The sequence below is a fragment of the Actinia tenebrosa genome, unplaced genomic scaffold (assembly GCF_029948245.1).
Source record: "Actinia tenebrosa isolate PJP-AT-01 unplaced genomic scaffold, QUT_ActTen_1.0 PGA_scaffold9__36_contigs__length_13948895, whole genome shotgun sequence".
NCBI classification, from domain to species: domain Eukaryota; kingdom Metazoa; phylum Cnidaria; class Anthozoa; order Actiniaria; family Actiniidae; genus Actinia; species Actinia tenebrosa.
In genome coordinates, this window is record NW_028292586.1 from 949,075 (window position 1) to 971,874 (window position 22,800).

The 22,800-nt window shown below is 40.5% G+C and overlaps 1 protein-coding gene and 1 long non-coding RNA gene across 2 annotated transcripts; one reads left to right on the forward strand and one right to left on the reverse strand.

Moving 5' to 3' along the window:
- The first annotated feature begins 12,130 nt into the window (after nt 1-12,130).
- On the forward strand, nt 12,131-21,590 carry LOC116295390 (uncharacterized). Its single transcript, XM_089025112.1, has 7 exons — nt 12,131-12,461; nt 12,700-12,999; nt 13,804-13,923; nt 14,043-14,156; nt 15,346-15,465; nt 18,954-18,989; nt 19,540-21,590. Exons 1-7 carry the CDS (start codon nt 12,344-12,346, stop codon nt 19,656-19,658), a joined length of 927 nt encoding a protein of 308 aa, XP_088881238.1. The 5' UTR covers nt 12,131-12,343; the 3' UTR covers nt 19,659-21,590.
- Nucleotides 14,359-14,681, reverse strand: LOC148904445 (uncharacterized). The gene is made up of 2 exons (XR_016118877.1): nt 14,587-14,681; nt 14,359-14,514 (listed from the first exon to the last, which is right to left on the reverse strand). It is a non-coding gene; the product is annotated as an uncharacterized LOC148904445 (long non-coding RNA).
- Nucleotides 21,591-22,800: the final 1,210 nt, after the last annotated feature.

Here is a 22,800-nt window from a genome sequence, read left to right on the forward strand (position 1 = left end):
CCACGTCCCGCTGATATTTCTCCAGCGCTAAGTCGTGTCTCTTCCTTTCGGCGGCACCGCTTTTGTCGCCTCTGACTAATCTATCCAAATATTGACCGCCATAATTAGCTCCAGTGAATGCTAAAGCTGCAATGACTCCACCTGCGACTAAGCTAACCATTTATATTACAGGGGACAAGTCCCCTTCTAGAAGTAAGCTACGCTTACTGAGGAATGTACTTTTCCTTCCGTAGGTAATCCTTTAGCATGATAGCCCCGCCTACGGCAGCGGTCATCTTAGCAAAGTTAGCGAAGCTCTTGCTTGGGTCTTCAGTAAAGTCTTCTTTGAGCACTTTCTTACCTACCCAACCAATACCCGCAACAATAGAAGTAATGATAGCTGCCTCTTCAACAGTTTTCAACAACGCGGTCGACATTATATTACAGAGCGAGAAGGTTATTACTCCATTACGGGTATTTTGCTTCTAGGCTCCTGCGGTACATGCACGGCCTCCCACTTTACTTCTGGCTTCGTAGCCCGCCATTGTAAGTAGAGGCTGCCTGCTGCTATAGCGACTCCTAACGCGCCAATGACGTACCCAGGATTCCAAAAGGATTCCTCTTCTCTTTCCTCCACCTTTTCTTCTTTTTTGGCTTTGTTCTTCCTATTCATCTCCGCGAGCTTCTTCCCCGCGGCAACTCTGCCTGGAGATTTAGCCTTGGTAATCTTTTGCTCCTCTTGGGGCTGCTCTACCTTCGACTCTGATTCCATTTATATCTAAGGACTTGAAGGACTTGATAAGTAACTTAATAGGACCTGAGCAAGTACTTAAGGTCGACTTGACTAAGTACTTGAGGACGACTTGACTAAGTACTTACGAATGACTTAACTAGGTACTTGAGGCGACTTGATCAGGTACCTCAGTAAGTGCTGCCTGGAAGACCTTTTCGACTTCTCTATCCTTCTTGAAGTCCTTCCAAGATGTTCCGAAGGAACCTAGTACCTCCTTCAAGTCGACGTGCTGAGCTACGTGCAAAGCCGCAGAGGCGACTGCCATTAACTTACCGCACTTCAAAGACAACCAGCCGCAGGTTATCTTAAGTTCTTGGGATATGACATAGTCATCTCTTATGTCCTTCCGCAGTTGCTCCACGTCGTCTATAGGCAGTGCAAGTCCAAGCAATTTAGTTGCAAGTCGGATAGCGGAGTCTGCGACGGCGTCTGTGGTCTTGCTTGCAAGGGCAGCCTCGTACCTCTTATGGAACTTTTTGACTTCCTCTTCCGACAGCTTATTAACCTGCTCATGGGTAAGTTCCTTGCCTATCATTTCTTTGCACTTCCCAGAAGACACAAGGATGTTAAGTTGTTCCTTGAGGTTACTTTCATCTAACTGTGTGGGGACTTCATCTATGAGCTGCTCAATGTCCATATATGTTAACGTCATACGGAAACCTCAAAGAGAAGATCATTTTGGAATGTTGGTGCGTTTTTAAATGCCGCATGTATTCGTGCAGCTGTTCCTTGCTTATCTCGCCGCCGTAGTCGCTTAAGATGGTTTCCAGGTCAGACTTGCTCGGAGTATAAAATACTACGAGAGAGCCTATGTTTTCCCTAAAGGGCTTAGAGACACTGGTAAGCTGCTGGGAAAGCAACCAAACGCTGATATTGTCATGCCTACCGCTAAAGGCGAGTTTAACGAGCTCGGAAGTGCGTCTTTTTACGTCGTCCCCACAGGCAATGTCATCCAATATGAGGAGCGTCTGTGTATCTTTAGGGAATTGCTTATGCCAGAACTTCAAATGGCTGGATAACTCGTTAGGGTCTAAGATATCTACAAAGAAGTCGTCATCTTTCACTCCTATGCCCGTCCAGGTGCGGTTGTTCACGTAGGTGGGGCATAATAGCACTATGTAGTCGAAGCGGTATCTAAAGGGTCCTAATAGCTGCTCTACCACGAACTGGGTCTTTCCGCAGCCGGTGGGTCCTACTATCAGAGCGTTACAAGGCATGTGATCTGGGTTCATATATAGATGGAACCAGTGGAAGCAGTGCAAAAGATCATCGCCGACGCAAAGGATAAAAAAGACACCATAGAAATGCAAAGGGAGGAGATAGACCGGTTAAAAGAGCGCGTACAGGAATTGTACGATGAAATGTGTGGTCTGAAGCGCGCGGAACGGCTTGGTGCGCTTTTGACAATGGCGACGTGGGCTAAGGAGTCCATTAAGGACTTCATTCGATATCCCCCATAGATATATGGACTGCATTACGTGCGAACTACCTGCTGACTGCATAATCCCCCCCAAAACACCGATACCCAAACCGTGTAAAAAATACACCTGCCGTCACTGTAATAAGGTATTCTCTGAAGAAGACTTCGTTGGACATTGGTGTCCCGCGGATACTAAAGCACAAAGGACTTTAGACGACGCTCGAGAAGAGTAAGAGGTCGCAAAGAAGATCTTACTAAGCCCCGGCAAGGGGAATTAGCATAGGTCTTTCTTTTTTATTGTTATTTTGTTAAATGCTGCAAAGAGGTCTCAAGTAAGGACCTATTTTTTATTGTTATTTTGTTAAATCATCGTAATCGAAGAATGGTTAACATGATTATCTTTTTGCTGGTTTCAACGATGAGAAAGAATGATACCTCATCTTTTAATGGGGGCTTAACAAAATAACAAGAAATAATAGACCTTATCCTAAAACCCTCTTACAGGGTTTAACAATTTAACAATAAAAAATAAGGTATATATAATGAAGTGCATGCAATGCGATAGAGCTTTTAGTAGCAAGCAGCGACTGCAATACCATCTTTCCAAGAAAGTCTGTCAGAAGACCATCAGCACTGTTTGCGGTGACTGCGGTAAGGAACTGTCCACAGTACAGGCCCTACGATATCACCGCGAGCATAGAGTCTGCCTTAAAGGTCATTGCCGCCGATGCGATGAACCCCTCTTCGAAGAAAACTGGCATAAATACCGCTGCCGACGTTACCACCTCGAAGAAGTCGTCTGTGAAACCCACGGCGATTTAGCAGAGCGATGTTGCCCCCTTGAAACCAGCCGGGCTTTAGTGCTGCGTAAAAAAGAAATAGACCAAGATTTCGTATGCTTTGACGACTACGAAGGAGTAAGATGGGAGAACCGAGAACACTGGGACGGCATCTGCGATAAATGTGGTTGTCAACGCAGCGGTCAACATATTTGGTGTTGCCTGTACGAAGGTCCCAAGCCTTTAGACCATTACCTTGCAATACGAAAAGAATGGTCTAATATATGATGTTACCTTACATCGCAGCGTTCACAGGAGGAGCCTTGATTACGATATCGATCGATTTCATGTCGGAAAAAATGAGGTCCGACGTAGCAGACCAATACCTAGAAGCCCATGAGGACGACTAATCACACAATGGATTAGCCTCCGCCTTTCTTTCAACGTCGAACTTCCATCGACCGTTGACTTTACCATAGCTACGTACGTGAGTGTACTCTTCGCCTTGCAGTACGTACCGTACGCAGTCAGGAGCCCATAAACTGTACTCTTGGCTGCCGTCTAAGAGGACCAACCTTAAACGGTTAATGTCCTCGAAGACGACGTAATTTTTTATTTTGTATGAAATGCCTTGTATTAATTCGCGCCAGTGAGTTTGTTCAACTATCATTATATTTATGAAATATCTTTCGGTGCGTTTGTAGCGTCTCCTGTGACTTGAAAGCCTTACCGCAGCCAGGACAAGGTATGCGAATGCCGTCGACGTAACGGTCGATTTCCCTGCAGATCAGATCGTAATCGTTGCAAACCATCGTAAGATAACCATTCATTTCATATTGCGTCAATACCGCTTTTTGTTTGTCGGACAATACGCCGTTACCCTTTGGCGTCTTCAGTTCCAGACATAACCCATTGTATTTTTTATGGGAGTTAAGAATTAGGATGTCGGGTTGACCTGCCTGGTAGCCCTTTTGCCAGCACGTTATCCTTTTACTGGTGGTATCTTGCAATTCCCCGAGTCCAGGTGCTAATAACAGCGTAGGGTGAAACCGGCGTATGTAATCGATGACCTTCTTATGTAAGTCAAACTCATTCTCGATCTTGAAGACCAACTTATTTGGACCATCCAACGAGTACTTTCCTGTCTTCCTTAACGTTGGTAGGACATCCTCGAAGACCCAATCTTGAAATGCCTCTGCTGTCGGTAGCTTGGAGCTAAATATTAACTGATACAAACCAGATTCCGTCACGTACAGGGATTGTGGGTGTGAACCAGAAGGGAGGCGATTCACCTCTATTCTAAATTCGCTAAGCCTCTTCTTATGCTTATCCCGCACGTGGACTTTAATAGCATCTTTGGTGTCTGCGTAACCTAATGCCTTTGCTACCTCTTTCGCCTTAAAGTACAGCTTATCGCTTTGCACTATGCATTGCAGTTTAGTTTCGTTGTTTTCGAATACGCGGAGCATATTATACGTAAGGAATATTTTAATATGCAACGCTTTTTAGCTGATTCATTTCTACACTCAGTTGCGCGTCTGAGACTACGAAGATATATGCGTTGATCTTAGTAGCGTCGCTGGCGTCTTTGGTGCGCTTGATCTCCAACGTAATGCCGTCCTGGGTATTTACCAGGCGTAATCCCTGCCCATGTAGGTCTTCGTCGTTCGTCGTGCGCATGTCGATCCACAGCGCATACTTATCCTTAAAGAATTCCTTTGGGCTAATTTGGTCGCCAAACTTACGTGCGACTTCCCGGTACATATCCGCGGGCTTTATCCCTTGTGAGTAAACCTTATTAGGCACTCCGTTGATGCTAACACCTACGTTGGTAATGTTAGGATTAAAGAACGCCTCAGAGTCACGCAATCCTGCCGTGTATGTCTTTGCGAACAGCAACATTATCCCTGTAAGGCTGCGCCTGGGAAGGTTAATGCTTTGGTTGATGACCTCTTCGACGTTGTTCGTAAAGCTGAACGTCTTGTACATCACGACGTGATCGTAAAGGAAAGCCTTCCCGGCGCTGTATTCCATGCCAGCGCTACGAGCCAGCTCTTCGCTGTATACCGTTTCATACTGCAGCTCTAAGTTCTTGATGAAATAAGGATCCACGGCTGAGGAACTTACGTCCTTTCCCTGCAGGACGTTCGTAGTGTCTGCTAGGGTCACTTCGAACTGCAGCTCGCTTAGCTGCCTTGGGTAGTATGCACCGTGGTTCGTGATAATTTCGAAATCTAATGGAACGACATATTTAGTACCATAAGCCGTCTTTATTTCGTCTTCTCCTGAGGCGCCAGAGGTTGCGCTCCTTACCTTGCGTATGGCGGCACTGGCGATTCCCTGCTCTATCCTTTGTGCACGGTCAAATGCAGTCAACCATAAGTCTTTGTACGTGGTATACAAATCATACCTGTTTAAGTCCAGCAAGGATTCCCCGGCGAACTTTACACGCATTTTGGAAACGAGGTTTCTACCCGCATTATTGACGACGTGACGCGCGTCTGCGGTATCTGGCTGCATTGCTAGGTCAAACCTTAGTGCTAGGGTGCCAGGAACCAACACTAGGTTATCCGTTAGGCGGGGTACGCCTACGTACAGCGTCTCCCCCGGCTTTGCGCTAGAAGGTGTGAATGTAACCCGGTGAAAGGTGCGTTCTGCTTTCAGTCCGCCAACCTGCTTAGGTAATACGTTGGGGTTTAACTTTGAGCTTATCATATATAATGGAAGTAGAAGGAACGGATTTTGGCCCCCTTACTGAGGAAGGTCAAGCAGATATTAACGACGACGAATACGACGCATGGACTAAAGGCGCGGAAACCGACCCCCTAATCTACGACATGGCTCTAGAAAACAAGTATGGTAATAGATGGAAAAGCTTCAAGGCCGCCTTGAATCGCATGTGGCAATCAAAAAACCACGGCAGCCCCGTCCCTGAGTACTTGGAGCTTCAAAACATAGAGCAGCCTGAGGCAGCCGCGCGGGAAACTGTAGAGTGGGCAACGCAAGAGCTAACGCAGCGCTATTCCCACTTCGAGGCCGACGACGTAAGGCTCACAGAACGCGGAAACAAAGTCCTCATAAGCGTCCAAGACTTGAGATTTCCTGACAAAGACCGCTGGACGAAACCGCAACCCCTTTTCGACGACAATGGTGAAGTTAGGGGTGACGTGGCAAGATTAAAAGGCTTTCAACTAGCTACCCGAAGCGCGTTAGAAAGGTTGGCAGCCTTGAATGAAAAGGTTGCGTTAGAAAAACGCGTCGAGGAACTGCAAGAAACGTTGGAAGAAAGGGAGGCAGAATACATGAGGCAAAACCGACTACTTCTCGATGCTCAAAAGAGAGAAGTTGATGCCAAAACCCAAAGAATAATAGAAATTAGAGGACAAAGAGACAATGCCCTACGCGATAGAGACCAAGCCCAAAGGGCTTTCGACCTCACCTTACAGGAGCTAGACCTGACAAAAGAGGAAGCTAAAAACTTGCATATCACCATATCCGGCTCTTTGGAGGAACGGCGGCAGTTGGTTGCCGAAATCAACACTAAAGAGGAGCAAATCCGGCAAAGAGATCAGGCCATCGAAGACCTGGAGGGGCAAATAGAGCGGCAGCAAGAAGTAATCGAGGACCAAACTCGTACCGAGGAAGAAAGGGAAGCAGCTCAAAAGGAAGTGGAGGCCCTCGAAATACGCCTTGCGGAATTGCGGGCTCAAAAGGAAAACCTGGAAAAAGAGCTGGGGCTTACCACCAAGGAAAAGGTAAAAAGAGCCCTTTTGAAGTATGGCGTTCCGCTGGCATTCGCGGTCGCTATTTCGAGCGTAGTAGGAGTTATCCTATCCGCGCTTAAGGCTACAGGCGCGGGCGTAAAGAAATTAGGCAATGGACTAACGGACTTGGGAAAAAAGATGGCAGCCGGTCTTCCTGGGCTGCTGGGTTCGGTTGTTTCCTTGGCACTTAGGGCCGGCGGAGAACTGCTAAAGTTTGTGGGGAATAACATTTGGATCTTGGTCGTCGCTATTGGGGTGGTACTCCTGAAGAAGATGAGGGGTTGATCTTATCCTTATGTATTATGTCGGGCTTATCATCGTCGTCAGACGCCCCTCGGGGTGTTCTCAACTGCGGATAAGTAAAGATAGTATTCGCGCCGCCCTGATAATGCGGAACTAGCGGCAGCACGCTCATGGTGCTAATGGGCTTATGACTCCAAGCTGCATCGTCAATGCCAGTAGAAATCGACGTCGTGCCATTTATGGTGGCCCTACCATTTTTTGTTCCATCGCTACTGCCGCCATCGGGGTAAATTTGTAACTTAGCATGCTTACAATTGACCACCATATGAAACGTAGTCGGATAAAGTGCCTCACCGCTAAATGTAAATGGCTGCGCCGAGAAATGAGCAACCCTCCTATTATTAGTCGAAGTTCTATAAGGAAATAAAGGTTCATCATTCTCATCAACCAACCTAAACCCTACGTTTGCGGCCACCCCCGTAGCAATCTCAATAGTAAGAACAATTAACGCAATGCCCCCAACTTCGACCCATATCCCAGTATCAAACCAACCGGGATCTGCATATATTTTTTCCTCTAAGTAGTGAGCATAATGGGTTTCCTTTCGATGCGGATTCATATATTTCAGGTCTAGAGACTTATTACCGTCAAAGTGCTTATGGTCATGTGGTTATAATCCTTATTCCTTTGATCCTCCGTGCTATTCACGCAAACGCTTCCGGTGTCGTCTACGCGTATTTGCAGCTTTACCTTCCCATGGCAATCGGCCACCATGTGGAAAGTCCAAACCGATAGATTCTCGGCGCTATTCGTTGGCGGCTCTGTGGAAAAATGCACAGGCTCTCTGTTGTTCGTCTTCGTACGCATAGGCTGCAGTATGCCATTCGCATCCAGGAACCTAAAGCCCACGTTGGCATGGCTGCTTGTGCCAATGCAAATAGTACAAAGGATTAACTTCTTTCCTGAGTAGTTCAAATTCACGGACATTCCGGCGACATCAACCCAAGCGGCTTGGGTGTATTTTTTCTCGCCTGTGTAAGTCGTATAAACGCAATCTACTCCAGCTACGTAGGGGTTGTTCATCGCCATATATAATAGCTCAGACCAATGCTTGCAGCGGTTAAGCCGACCTTTAGTAAGTTATGGTCATATTCCTCAGATATCGTAGGCAAAACCTTCTTTGATGGTTTCTTAACTGCGGGTAGCTTCGTTTCGTGTGACTTTTTTGGTTTCTCTACAAAGTGAGAAATGCCCTTGGTCATGTCAGAGTTCACGTCATTCACCCCAAACTTCATATCCTTAGTAGCTCGCTGCAATTCGTTGTTATAACCCACAACGGAATTGGCGTTGATGACCAAATTACTCGGCATTAACCAACAACCAGGCGACAAAGCGTAATCCAGTCGCACTTTAGACTGCTGCACCGCTAATTGATATCTCTGCACCGATTTAGATATGTCATTTTCTATTATTGCAGACTCAAATAAAGTTAGGAATTCTTGTTGCGTTTCCTGTGAAGCGCCTTGGGATCCAACAATGGGGTTGCGGGTATTTACCTGCGCTCCCAGGATGCAGTACACGAATGCTTCAATGCTACGGTTAATCCTGGCTAGGTTCCTTAAACCTTTTCCTTTCATTAACACGAACGGATCCCAAGTGCCGGGGTAGTTTGTTTGAATTCTAGTAATTAATGAATTATTACCCTTATCGCCGCCCATATCACCGAACTCTAACTCATTACTTGGGTATTCCTGATGTCCGTAGTCAGCCGGCTTCTCACCATTGGCACCCCAAACGTAAACTATACCCAGCCCATGCGTCTTACCCTCCTTATAACGAAAGTCTTTTTGCTGTGGTTTGAACTCATTAATTAACCTTTCCAGGGCTGCGGCGTCATATCGGTTATTCATTGGATTAAATGCCTTATCTCCCGGTAGGGGTACGTTAAGCTCCTTCAACAACCTCCTTACCGTAAAGGCAACGTGAAACTGCATAATTGGAATGTGAAACATGTCCGCGGCAACACCACAACCTTTAGTGGCAGCCCAAATAGCAAAGTCTAACTGCTGCGGCCAATACCGCATATTGGGCCCTGCTAACCATTCCCTGGCCTCTTTACCCGACGTATGCTTCAACATCGTATTCTTATAGATATTTCTCAGCATTACGTTAAATGATTGTTTACCCACTGAAATCTTCAGGTGCGTTACCAGCTTTTCGAAGTTGTTTACACCACCTTCAGCATCGTAAAATGGGTAATCTTCCGTGGTTAACAATAAGTTTCTAGGAAAATTAGGTGCTTTATGCTCGGGTTTTGGTGGCCTTTCTTTATGAACGGGGCGTACAATCGTCAATCGCTGCACCTGATCACCTACTTGCTCCAGCTTTGAATGTTCCAAGTCTGCATTGCTGTACATCCTGGAGCCGTTAAAGTAAATCCCATCGGGTCTTCTTTCGAACTTACTAGGGTCTGCATGTGGAAACATCTTCCTAAAGACCCTCCAGTTCCAGTAATCCCGGTTGTCGTGATGTGGCTGCTCCTCAATATCATTCCCAAAAGCGTCGTACATTAGTATATATAATGGATGTCATACCATCAGCGCCTCCACTCTATCCTGATTTACCTACAAAACCCAATGAATTGAATGCCGAGAACTTCCGCTTGAATAAGGCAAATCTAATCCTCGCTTACTTAGAGGGTCAAACGAAGCACTATGAGGAGGTCAGGAAAAAGTATGCTAGAGCCCGAAGCATATTACATAAAATCGCGATAACTTCCGGGTCCATGTCCGTGGCGTTAACAGGCACTGGCGTTGCTACTTCGCTTACTGGACCGGGAATAATCGTTGGAGTTCCTTTGGCTAGCGTCGGCGCCGTCTGCGGTATTATTTCGGCTGTTACAACAGGCGTTATGAAACAGTTGTCAAGCAAAATATCAAAACACGACACGACAATAGCTCTGTCAAGGGCTAAAGTAAATACGATCACTGACCTTGTCTCAAAGGCTTTGCGTGACAGAAAGATAGACGACGTAGAATTCTCGCTTATCTTAGCCGAAGAGGAAAAGTATGAGAAATTAAAGTCGGACATAAGGAATAAAAAAACAGTCGTAAAAGATCTTTCCGAGGAATCTCGCAAAAAGATCTACCAGGAGGCAAAAGAAGAGCTTCAAAGAAAGCTTGCTCAGTAAACATCTGCTTCGAAAAGAGCGTGACGGGATTCTATTTACATATTGAACGTCAGTCTAGAAATTACGCGTAATATAAATTCGGTGAATTATTACGCGTAATATGAATTATTTGGCGAATTATTACGCGTAATACGAATTATTTGGCGAATTATTACGCGTAATATGAATCATTTAGCGAATTATTATGCGTAATATGAATTATTTGCATGACTTTATTTGGCAAATTATTACGCGTAATATAAATTCATCGTACGAATTACGCGTAATATGTTATTGTCGCCTCGGAATCCATCCTAACAGGGGGTGGCTGGGGTCTATTTCATAAAATATTTCGTAGATTATGTTAGGGTAATAAGGAATATCCTTATCCAGCCGACAAAACATCCACTCGGCTCTGCTCATATCAGAAACCTCGGGAATAGACTTACCGGTAATTTCAGACAAAAGATAGGGAATAGCTTTGTAATATTTCCCTAGTTTTAATTTTTTCAGCGTTTTCCGTAGACTTTGCGGGGTTGGCTCTTCTAAATGGTTCATAATTCTTTCCATTACTTCGTCGTCTAAATATACCGGCCGATGACCTTGAATGTGACTCATCCAGTCTCTGAAGTATTTTATTCTTTTGTATGGGGTCTTCTTACGGCCTCCATTAGCGTAATACTGCTCTTTGGTAGCATTTGGTACGGCATTACGAATATTCTTACCACATTCGTAACACTGTGCTGACGTGTCGTCTTCTATTTGCATTTTCTTGTCACAACAAATATACTTATTTGGTTTAGTAGGTACAAACTTGGGTTTCAAGCACTTTACACAGAAATCATAAACAAACTCTTTACATTCTTCGCACTCCATATATAGACTAACATATTTGCGCTGTTGCCCCCAACCACACTTGGAGTGGGTTGTTTCCGTAGGTGGATTTTTGACACGGGTCTTGCCCGTGTTGAGATTGCGCTGGAACCCCCATTCCCTATACTACTCATAATTGCTTTACATTTTTTAATTTTATGATTTATCGATATTTTTTGATGAATTTTTTTGAAAAAAAATTAAAGGAGATCATAACGCTTCGAACGGCAAAGATCTTGGACCCTGGAATGTGCTTAGCAAATTATTTATTTTGCTTCTTAAATCAAATAGAATCTTAAGATAACTATTTCTATGTACCTCATGTTCCTTTGTGAGTAGACTTTGAAGCCAAAACAGTTAATATAAATACATAAATGTAGGCTATAAGAATATCTATGTCATGCTGAATGAATTTGCAGTATCGCTTATCATATAAATTCTGACTTTTGAAACCGTGTTCTCCTTATCGATCTTCGCTCGTTCGTGCAGAAAATACTGCTCGAGTAGATGAATCATGAAGAGTAAACCAAAACAAGCTATTGCTCATGAAGTTCATTGAAAATTCTTAGAAACAATCGCTTCGAAACCATTGACAACAGATCTGCAAAAAACACGTTGATTATATATAAATCGGCGAAACGTTTTTGGTTATTACTCAAACGCGAATGTAATTTATTACTTAAATATACAGAGTAACAGAAAATTGACCGCCAATCAACCAATTAGCAAATAAAATAGTGACAAGTATTTTTGTAGATGTGTTATTGACATGGCCATTGCGCGTGCGCAATCCTTTCTGCGCGCGCGTTCTAATGCTGATGACGTCATTCAATGTATGGACATTTTTTAAACACCGTCACCCCGGGCTTCATTAAATATACAAATTTTGTGTTTGACTGGTTCATACAAACAGTTTTTAAAAAGAATTATTATTATACTCAAGGTTTCCACATTGTTTATTGTAAATCTGATGTCTCATAATGGCTAGTGTTTGGTATCAAAAATTAAAACAAATACACTCAAAAGCCTGCGGTGACGTCACAGTCAGCAATGTAATGGAAGTATAAACCTTCATAACTTAAAGACGCAACATTCAAATGAAGAAATATTTCACCATTCCACTATTCACTTTATGCAGAATCAAATACGGGGCTAGGTGCACTTTAATTTGGCTTAATATTTTCCAAGTCCAGCTGATTCCATGAAACTCAAGAAAAGAATTTTATTTCCATGTGCTCTGAGATGGAAAACCGCTGACTTTTCGATAGTACTTTATATACTTTTTCTATCATTAGAAATCACACATTCATTTTTAATCTAGACATGTACCCGTGTAACAGTCGTAACCCTTGTCGTAATAATGGTACTTGTAGCAATGGTTGTAATGGAAGATATTACTGCTCCTGTCCTAATGGATACAGCGGTAGTCATTGTGAAATAGGTATGTAACAGTCAAGTAATAGACCATTGTGTTTAATACCAAAGCAAATGACGAAATGACGAATCTGAAAATGAGATCTTTTGATTCAACATTCTTTCAATGAAAGCCCGACTATAATGCTTTCAATACCTATATTGTTTTAAACTTTTAAATAGAATAGAATAGATGCTTTATTTAAACACGGTAGACTCTTCAGGATTTACAATTAGTATAATACTTTTATATATTTTTATGTTAGGTGAGGTGCGCATTCAAGGAGGAGGGTCCTCAGGTCGATTACAAGTTCTTCATGATGGACAATGGGGTACAGTGTGTGATGATTACTGGTCCATGACCAACACCCACGTGGTTTGCCGCCAGCTTGGATTTGATGATGCCCTTTCTTATCATATCAGTGGAGGAGGAACAGGACCGATATGGCTTGATAATGTACAATGTTCTGGCAGCGAGAGTGCTATTCATCAGTGTATACATAATGGGTGGGGAAATAGCAACTGTGGTCATGGTGAAGACGTCTTTGTATCCTGCTATCGTGATGGTAAACAATAACCTATTGAAACATTATTGTTACAGCTTTAATAAGAGGAATTGCATGATAAGGATGTTGATGATGTTTTATTTGATTAATAATGATAAACTATATTTCAATAGGGAACATTTAACAATTTACACTGATAAACTTATAGTCCTCAATGATGATTAAAATTAGATAAGATCCATTACATACATGGTGTACTATATATACATTAAAAACCAATCATCAGTGATACGTTGAAATTAAGCAGGTTTATCGTGGACTATTAAGCGTCTTTTAACGTATTTCTAGGAATCTTTCTTAGCATTCGACAACATCGTAGACTGCGTGACGTTATAAACCTGTTTTTACATTAAACATGTAACGATCGAATATTAAAGCTTTTTAAAATCATTTATGTGTCAAAAGCAATAACTTTACTAATTTGAAAATATTTTAACAAAGAATGCAGAAACTACACCGTGCTGAACACAGCAAACCGAGCAGCAAGTTTTCGTGCTGAGTTTTGTTGCGTTGAGCATTTGACTTGGTCTTGATCGACGTTCAAGAGATTGCTGATCTTTATCTTTGATGACATTTTCCTCGATGTCATCATTAGAAAAACATTATGATGCTGAAATACCATATTTTTCAAATCAATTTATTCAATTTGGCTTAATATTTTCCAATTCCAGCTGATTCCATGAAACTCAGAGAAAAGACTTTTATTTCCATATGCTCTGAGATGGAAAACCGCTGACTTTTCGGCCGTACTTTATATATATTTTTCTTCTATCATTAGAAATCACACATTCATTTTTAATCTAGACATGTACCCGTGTAACAGTCGTAACCCTTGTCGTAATAATGGTACTTGTAACAATGGTAATAATGGCACGTACACCTGTTCCTGTCCTTTTGGATACACTGGTCAAGAATGTCAGACTTGTAAGTAACAGTCAAGCAATAGACCATTTTACGCTGCTATTGATCCCTAACATCATTAGACCAACTTAAAGGGAATGCTACTATTTTAACATGAGAAATCCTATTCATCTTGAATCTAGACATGTCGTGTAGCAGTAGCCCTTGTCGTAACGGAGGCACTTGTTTCAATGGTAATAATAGCACGTACACCTGTTCCTGTCCTTCTGGATACACTGGACAACAATGTCAGACTTGTAAGTAACAGTACAAGCAATAGAACATTGTATTTTACGCTGCTACTGATCCCAAAAATCATTAGACCAGTTTAAAGGGAATGCTACTATTTTAACATGAGTAATCCTATTCCTTTTGAATCTAGACATGCCGTGTAATAGTAACCCTTGTCGTAACGGAGGCACTTGTTACAATGGTAATAATGGCACTGTAGCTGCAGAATACTTGTGACACTCGCCTTTATTTCCCAAAATACACGTTGATTACACTTCGTTTAACTGATTGAACTCTCCGATCTTAACGCAGCGATTGAAATTATTCTTTAACAGTTCTAGCATGAATAAACCGTAAAATGAGATGATAAGCGACGGTTCACAACTAGAAATAGAAAAGAAACATATTAATTGGCGATATTCCGTGATATGAAGAAATGAAATGCAATAAACTTACAATTTTGTTCTTCTGCTATAGCTACACGGCTCTGTAACATAAAACTATAGGACGCGTGTGTGGATCTCCGCCCTAGTCCTCCTCCGTGGCTTTTGGCCGCGACAGGCACGTACAACTGTTCCTGTTCTTCTGGATACACTGGGCAACAATGTGAAACGAGTAAGTAACAGTCAAGCAATAGACCATTGTATTTTACGCTATTACTTATGCACAATATCATTAGACCAGTTTAAAGTGAATGCTACTATTTTGATATGAGTAATCCTATTCCTTTTGAATCTAGACATGGCGTGTAGCAGTAGCCCTTGTCGTAACGGAGGCACTTGCTACAATGGTAAGAATAGCACGTACAACTGTTCCTGTTCTTCTGGATACACTGGGCAACAATGTGAAACGAGTAAGTAACAGTCAAGCAGTAGACCATTGTATTTTACGCTGTTACTTATGCACAATATCATTAGACCAGTTTAAAGTGAATGCTACTATTTTGATATGAGTAATCCTATTCCTTTTGAATCTAGACATGGCGTGTAGCAGTAGCCCTTGTCGTAACGGAGGCACTTGCTACAATGGTAAGAATAGCACGTACAACTGTTCCTGTTCTTCTGGATACACTGTGCATCAATGTGAAACGAGTAAGTAACAGTCAAGGAATAGACCATTGTATTTTACGCTGATACTGATCCCCAAAATTGTAAGCCCAGTTTAAAGGGAATGCTGCTATTCTCATATGAGAAATCTTATTCCTTTTGAATCTAGACATGTACCCGTGTAACAGTAGTAACTCTTGTCGTAACGGAGGCACTTGTTACAATGGTAATAATGGCACGTACACCTGTTCCTGTTCTTCTGGATACACTGGTCAACAATGTGAAACGAGTAAGTAATTCACACAGACACAGACACAGACACAGACACAGACACAGACACAGACACAGACACAGACACAGACACAGACACAGACACAGACACAGACACAGACACAGACACAGACACAGACACAGACACAGACACAGACACAGACACAGACACAGACACAGACACAGACACAGACACAGACATAATTTAATACCATCTAATGGTAATATTAATCATATATATAAATGGCATCTTCGTTATGTATACATATAGATACAATATACCATAGTTAAACTATGAATATACATCCCTCTATATATATACATGTATATCACTTACTGATTTTCTAATTAAATAACAAAAAATATTAATTAACTATATAATGTTAAATATAGAGGATATTACATGGGCGTGGGGAGATATTTTCAAGATAAACTTAATAAGATTTTATTATTATAAAAAGTTTTTTTATTATAAACTAATAGCTTAAATACACATAGTAACGATACGACATTAGGTGTTACCCTCTAGATGTTTACATACATATTACTTACAGTATAGGAGGGTAACACTAGGGTAACACTACTATGATGAGATTTATACGGTTTCTATAGAATTTAAACTTGTCATAGTAATAGCTAGATTTATTTTTCATGAATTTTCTATAAGGATTATTTTTTATCCTAATGGAAGTTCTGATACCTTTGGTTATCCAAGGTTTTGATTGCTGATTAATTTCCCTTTTACTAAGCCTTTTCAGTGGAAGGTGTTGGGCAACTACATTTGATATTTTTTGGTAAAAACTATCAAACATGTCGGATACACTATCACAGTGTGATAAATTATCCCAATTAATAGATGCTATCTTCAATTAGGCTACGTTAGCTATAGTTGGAATAATTTCTTTTAACAAATTCAATATTCTTAGGTACATAATGTAGCTTTTTTATTATAAGGAAATTTGGTAAGTGGTGAGTGAAATCATAACAAATGTTACCACTTATGGTATGATGAGATAATGAATTAAAGAAAAGGTTATCTATGAGAGTTGCAAAGTGATCAGTAATTCTAGTAGGCTGAAGAATATGAGGGCTAAAGAATCAAGATTCAAGGGTGTGAAGAAAGTCATCAGTATCTGTATGATAATCTGACTTTAACAAATCAATGTTGAAATCGCCCATTATTATGCAATACTTATATTCTCATTATTCATTTTTTTCACTATATTGTCTAAATAATCAAGAAAAGCATCAATGTTACCGTGTGGATGTCGATAGATTACACCACATATAATGATATATATATTTAGGCACTGCCTTAAAGCGGAGCTCCCGATACGGAAGTCACAGGGAGAACAATTTGAATGAAACTGAAAGGTGAAAATAAGATCGGGGAAAAAATCTTCAATTATTTTTTATTCGAAATGATGATAATTTCTCCCATAATAAAAACCATGCAGTGAAATCGAATCGAAATGCACTACATCGTTTTTTGTTTTTTTTTTTGTTTTTTTGCGCGAGTATACTCTCCAACTTAGGAATTTTGTACACAACTTACCACCACCCCCAGGGGCTAGTTTTGTTCTTGGAAGATTCTTCGACAAAAAGTTTTCCAAGGCCTACAGTTTTAGGCTTTGAATCTCTTTTACTTAAAGAAAAACGAAAGCTAACTACAGATAATCCAATACAATATCAAGTTTAGTGAAATTTACCTCGGAAGTCTTTCATTGAAATCGAAAATCTGGAGATTTAGGACAAATCAAGACCAAAAAACAGACTTGAAAACTGGTTAAGGTGAGCAAAAAATGAGGTTTACTTAATAGGTCTTTTACAGTTTTCAAAAACCAGAGCTTACATTCATTTAAACAATTGACAAGAACAACTGAGACAAAATAAAAAATAATGCAAAAGGCAATGCAAAATACAAAATGACTCATTTCTTTGGCAGTAAATTGGCGTTTGTAAATGTTTTTGAATATTTTTTAGCTTTTTAGAGTGAAAGTCTAGTAGGTCTTTATACAATAACATCTTTCAACAACACAAATTTAAGCTCATTTTTATAATCATACTTGCTCGAACAGCTTAATAAACAGTTGAATATTGGGTAAAAATTTACATTTCATTTAATGATTAAATAAATTATCTGTAGAAAGAAATAAAATTATTGAATGAAAGTCTTCTTTGTTTTGCCGATTGGACCCCGCGATAGGAGGCGAACAAAGCCTTTTCTTGAACGAAAAACATACGATAGCTGGTTAAAAACAACCGAATTGTTAAAGATTTACAAAGCTAAATAAAGGACGAATATTTGTTGTAATATGCTCTTCATGTTATATTTCCTCCAGCATTAAAATAAATTAAGCTTATCTATATAAATATAAAAAGTTTTGAGAGAAAGTCTTTTATTTGTCGATTCGTCGAGAAAAATGCTTGTCAAAAAAAAAAAAAAATATATATATATATATATATACGATTGTTTGCTAAAAAACACACACCTGAATTCTTGAAGAACACTTCTTGATCCATCTTTGACTACATGAAAGTTTTTTTTAAATTTTTTTTGGTCTATAATTTGTCCTAAAGCGATTTTTTTTCTGTGCATTTGAGAGCCGCATTTGTGAGTAGTTTTGCTTTGTCATCAAGCGGGATTCCTGTGTTGTGTACAGGGACGGACGGACGGACGGACGGAAGTGACGTCAGCCAAGCCATGAAAAATCAACTCGATGGTTTACCTTTTTTTTTAAGTATGGGGCTCCGCTATAATGTTGAAGATTATTTTTGAATTCAAACCATAAAGCTTCAGAATCAGAAGTGGTATCTTTCTCCGAACCACGCGCGGTCCTGCCTGGGAAATATTCACCACGTTTAAACTATAATTTATGATAAACCTCATGATTTTAGATATCTGCAGATTTTAATTTTGATATACACTCAATTGAAGAATCGTTGTCGGGTTTAGAAACATAGAACATAGGAGCTGAGACCGAAATGGCACATGGCAAGTACGTTAATTAGATGCATGCTGTGACCGGCGACCCGTGGCATCATCCACTATTTTTAATACGCGTTTGGCATTCTGAACCGACTGCATTGATGGCGCAAATGAATAAATTATAATAGAATTATGTCATTTCCAATGTGCCATTTTGGTCTCAGCTTTTATGTTCTATGTTTCTGAACGCGACAACGATTCTTCAATTGAGTGTATGTTAAGCCTGGTTCAAACTAGTAGCATCTTAATTGGAATAGAAAGCGAAATACGCAGGCTCAGTATAACATTTATCACTTCGGTGTGAAAAACGACAAGCACTGTTAATGACCAGTACTCTACTGAGTCTGCTTATGTTGCTTCTGACTCCGATTACGACGCTAGTGTGAAACAGGCTTAACATCTAAGTTTCGTAATATTGGTTTCATTAGCGGCCATGTTCGGTTTTTCCTTTTATTCTTGTGGGAAGTGATACGTATTCTTTAGTCATATCTTTAATCAACAAGCTCTTTTTTACTCAGGACAGACAGGAGCTGCCAAACAGCAGGACGGAGAAGGTAAGCACACTTTCATCGAAAAATATATATATTGGAAACAATTCCTAAGGACGTTCAAGGGCAAATGCGAAGGAACTATTTGTAGCTAATAATCTGTGTTCATAACGACGTAGTAGTAATGATAAAAAGGTAAATTATACACCGTGAAAAGATGAAAAAACTTACTGACGTTTCGGACGCTAGTCCTTCGTCAGAGTAAAAGAACTATTACTCCGACGAAGGACTAGCGTCCGAAACGTTAGTAACGTTAGTTTTTTCATCTTTTCACGGTGTATAATTTAACTTTTTATCATTACTGTTTCACTAGTTTTTAGCTAGTTATTATCTGTGTTCATAACGGTTTTTTTCTTTGAGGCATTAAGATTAATATTCTTTTTTTAATGGGAAAAGCAAATTACATCATTACTGTCACTTTTTACGTCGTTCTTTTAAGGTCGAGATGAAACAGAAAATGTCATCACGATGAGCGGGCGCACACTAAGTGTCCAAGGGGGGGGTCTTAACTTGACCAAGGAATGATTTTAGTTCTAATCGATTTTTCATTCCCCAGAAATATCGAGTTCTCTCATAGTTATCCTTGGTGTAGCCGTAGCTCTTGTTGCAGTCACACTGTTAGTGCTCATTCTCATCGTTGTGTTGTTGGTTATGAGGCTCCATTTATCTTCTTGACGAGGAACGTCCTCCGCAATATATTTCCCTCCTGGCATAAACGTAAAATACATCATATTCTTGCCTAAAAAATGAAAGCAAAACTGGTATACCGTGTAAAAAAGATGCAGCTTGATAGACTGACCGTTTATTACGTCATAGGAGGGGGAGGGGGGACGGGTGGTAATTTTAGAGGGGGTACACTTTTTGCAATTTCAAAATACTGGCTCTGAACTGAGTTTTCTAAATAAGGAAGAAGAGAGGGTATATTTTAAATTGAGATATATAGGGGGTACAAATTGTACGGTTTCTTTTTTTCAGAAAACCGCCGACCCCCTGCCCCCTGCGACACAATAAACGATCGGTCCTTTAACGCTTAAAGATAATGATCTATTTTGCATCTTTCATAAATGTTGCGTAGTAATTAGGTGTGAAAATTAAATGGTCCAAAATCGACCAATACCATAGGTTGTAGTCCAAGCTTTTGCACAAAAATAACCTTATTTTGCACTCTTTATAATTTAATTTAATTTTTGTAGTATTTTAGGTTTTTTACAATAATACAATAATTTAATAATAATTTAATGAGTATATGTAATAGGACTCCATGCTGTCCAATTAAGAAATAATTGGACGAGAAAAATTCCGAGGACTTCCAAAATTGGATGAGGCCGTAGGCCAATTTGGCAGTCTGAGGAATTTTTCGAGTCTAATTATTTCTTGATTGGGGAGCATGAAATCCTATAGCTGCCTAACTAATCCCATATTAACAAGACCTGTCCAATTAAGAAAATAATTGGAGAGTTACCTATATGAGATTAATGACAAGCTGTATAATAATACTAATAATTTAATACAATAATTGCTAAATTTTACTCCTTGGAAAAATTAACATTAAATTTGGCAATTATCGTATTCTTATTTGTAATACATTTATAACTTCACTATTATTTCTAATATTTTTTACTTTAATTCATTGCACATTTGATGACATTATTGCATGGAATTTGCGCTATATAAGAAATAAAGTTTATTTCAAAAGGTGCTAAAAAGGTTCAAAATCGACCAAAACTATGAGGTATAGTTCATGCCGTTGTTGCTCCAAAATGACAAATGATGATGGTGAGTGATGATGACCATGGTGGTGATGTTGATGATGATAATGATGATGATGGTGGTGGTGATGATGATGATGGTGATGATGGTGAGTGATGATGACCATGGTGGTGATGTTGATGATGATAATGATGATGATGGTGGTGGTGATGATGATGATGATGGTGAGTGATGATGACCATGGTGGTGGTGGTGCTGATAATGATGTTGGTGGTAATGTTGTTGATAATGATGATAATAGTGATAATGTTGATGCGTCATGGTCATGGTCATGATGCTGCTCATGGTCATAATGATGGTGATGAAAATGCACAATAAGACTTTGCAAGTGTAGCTTCCCCCAGTTTCAAACCAGAAGAGAAACAGGGTGATAAAAATGCTCATGAGGTATATTTAGAGCGTTTTTCATTCGAATAGAGGTTCACCATCACGTGATGGCAGCCATGATGCCGTGATGGCTGCCTCCTGTCATGGCTGCCATCACTTGATGGTGCAAAGCCTCTATTTCTTTTTAAAATCTAGACTTGTAACCGTGTAACAGTGGTAACCCTTGTTGTAACGGAGGCACCTGTTACAATGGTAATAATGGCACGTATACGTATGGATACACTGGGCAACAATGTGAAACGAGTAAGTAACAGTGAAGCAAAAGACCATTGCATAAGCCTGGCAAACCTTAGCCTGACAAGCCTGTGCTTGTACTAACTTTTATTGATTTTGTTCATCCATTTTGCTGCTTTGCCATTTTGTTCTATGCTTAGGTTCCACTGTACCTTGTACCCAAATTCAAAGACTACCCAGGGGACCTACCAGGTATGCATGCTGACTCATTTCATTTAGTATTATTACTTTTATCATTGAGAACATTTATTTGGAATCAAGAGTAGTATAGTGGTAGTGGACTCGCCACTCACCTTTGGGTTCCTGGGTTTGATTCCTGGACTGTGTGAGTAAAGTTTGGTAGGTCCTTGATTTTTCTGTTGCACGAGGCTAAAATCTTGTTATTCAGAAAGTTTAACTTTTTTGGAAGTGGAGATGACCGATGAAAATGGAATCAAAGTGTTACTCCAAACCAAAAATGTTATTCGAAAATGAGGTTTAGGCCTTCATTTGCTTATTTTCCATATATTTTCTATAAAAAATCCTGACAAAGCAACATTCTAACACAAATGCAACAAAACAACTTTGTACAATTGAAAATACCGCTTCAAACAAGCATTTTATCATAGTACATCAGTTTCTAACTGTCATGAAAAGGTTTCGAGTGTTAACCCAAAACGAAAATTGGGAACAAAACTCATACGAGACTAACGACTTTTGCAAAGCTCAGAGAAAGACTAGTTGCGCAATCAGTGGCGGATCTAGGGGTGGGTTTTGGGGGTTGCAACCCCCCCCCCCCCCCCATGAGAGCCATCGCAATTTATTATTATTATTATTATTTCATGACAACACCAACAGCATCGCGAGTTTTATTAAAACAGGGGTGCCGAACACATTTCGCTCGCTTTATTTCTATACGCCGTGTGTGGGACCTGAAACAACCATGCTCGCCAGCAGCAAATAATCGTCTCCCTAACCTTTTGGTCTGCTATATCTCTCAACCACCTCAATCAATGCTACAACCCCCCCCCCCCCCCCCCCCCCATTAAAAAAAATCCTGAATCCGCCCCTGGCAATTGATTGTGGGGCTCAGTGAGGCTAGTTGGCTGAGCTTTTTGATCTCGCAAAATGTATTTTAGAGATGAAATAAACTAGTTTCTGAAAGACATCAGTGAAATTTAACCCCCTCTGAAAGACTATCTAGTGTTAATTTTACTCGTACCATGCTATTTCTTAAATGTCTATCAAATGGCCGAAGTATAATTTTTTTGCTACAAGTTTTACAATGTACTTTCATACTTTATTTCCATAAATCCTGTAGGTATAGACCAAATGCAAAACTCAAACCGATGTGAGGCTTAAGTTGTGAACAAAGGGATTTAGCGTGATTCAAAGCAATCTGGCGTGATTCAAAAGTCACGAACCACGCCAGATCCCTTTGTTCACA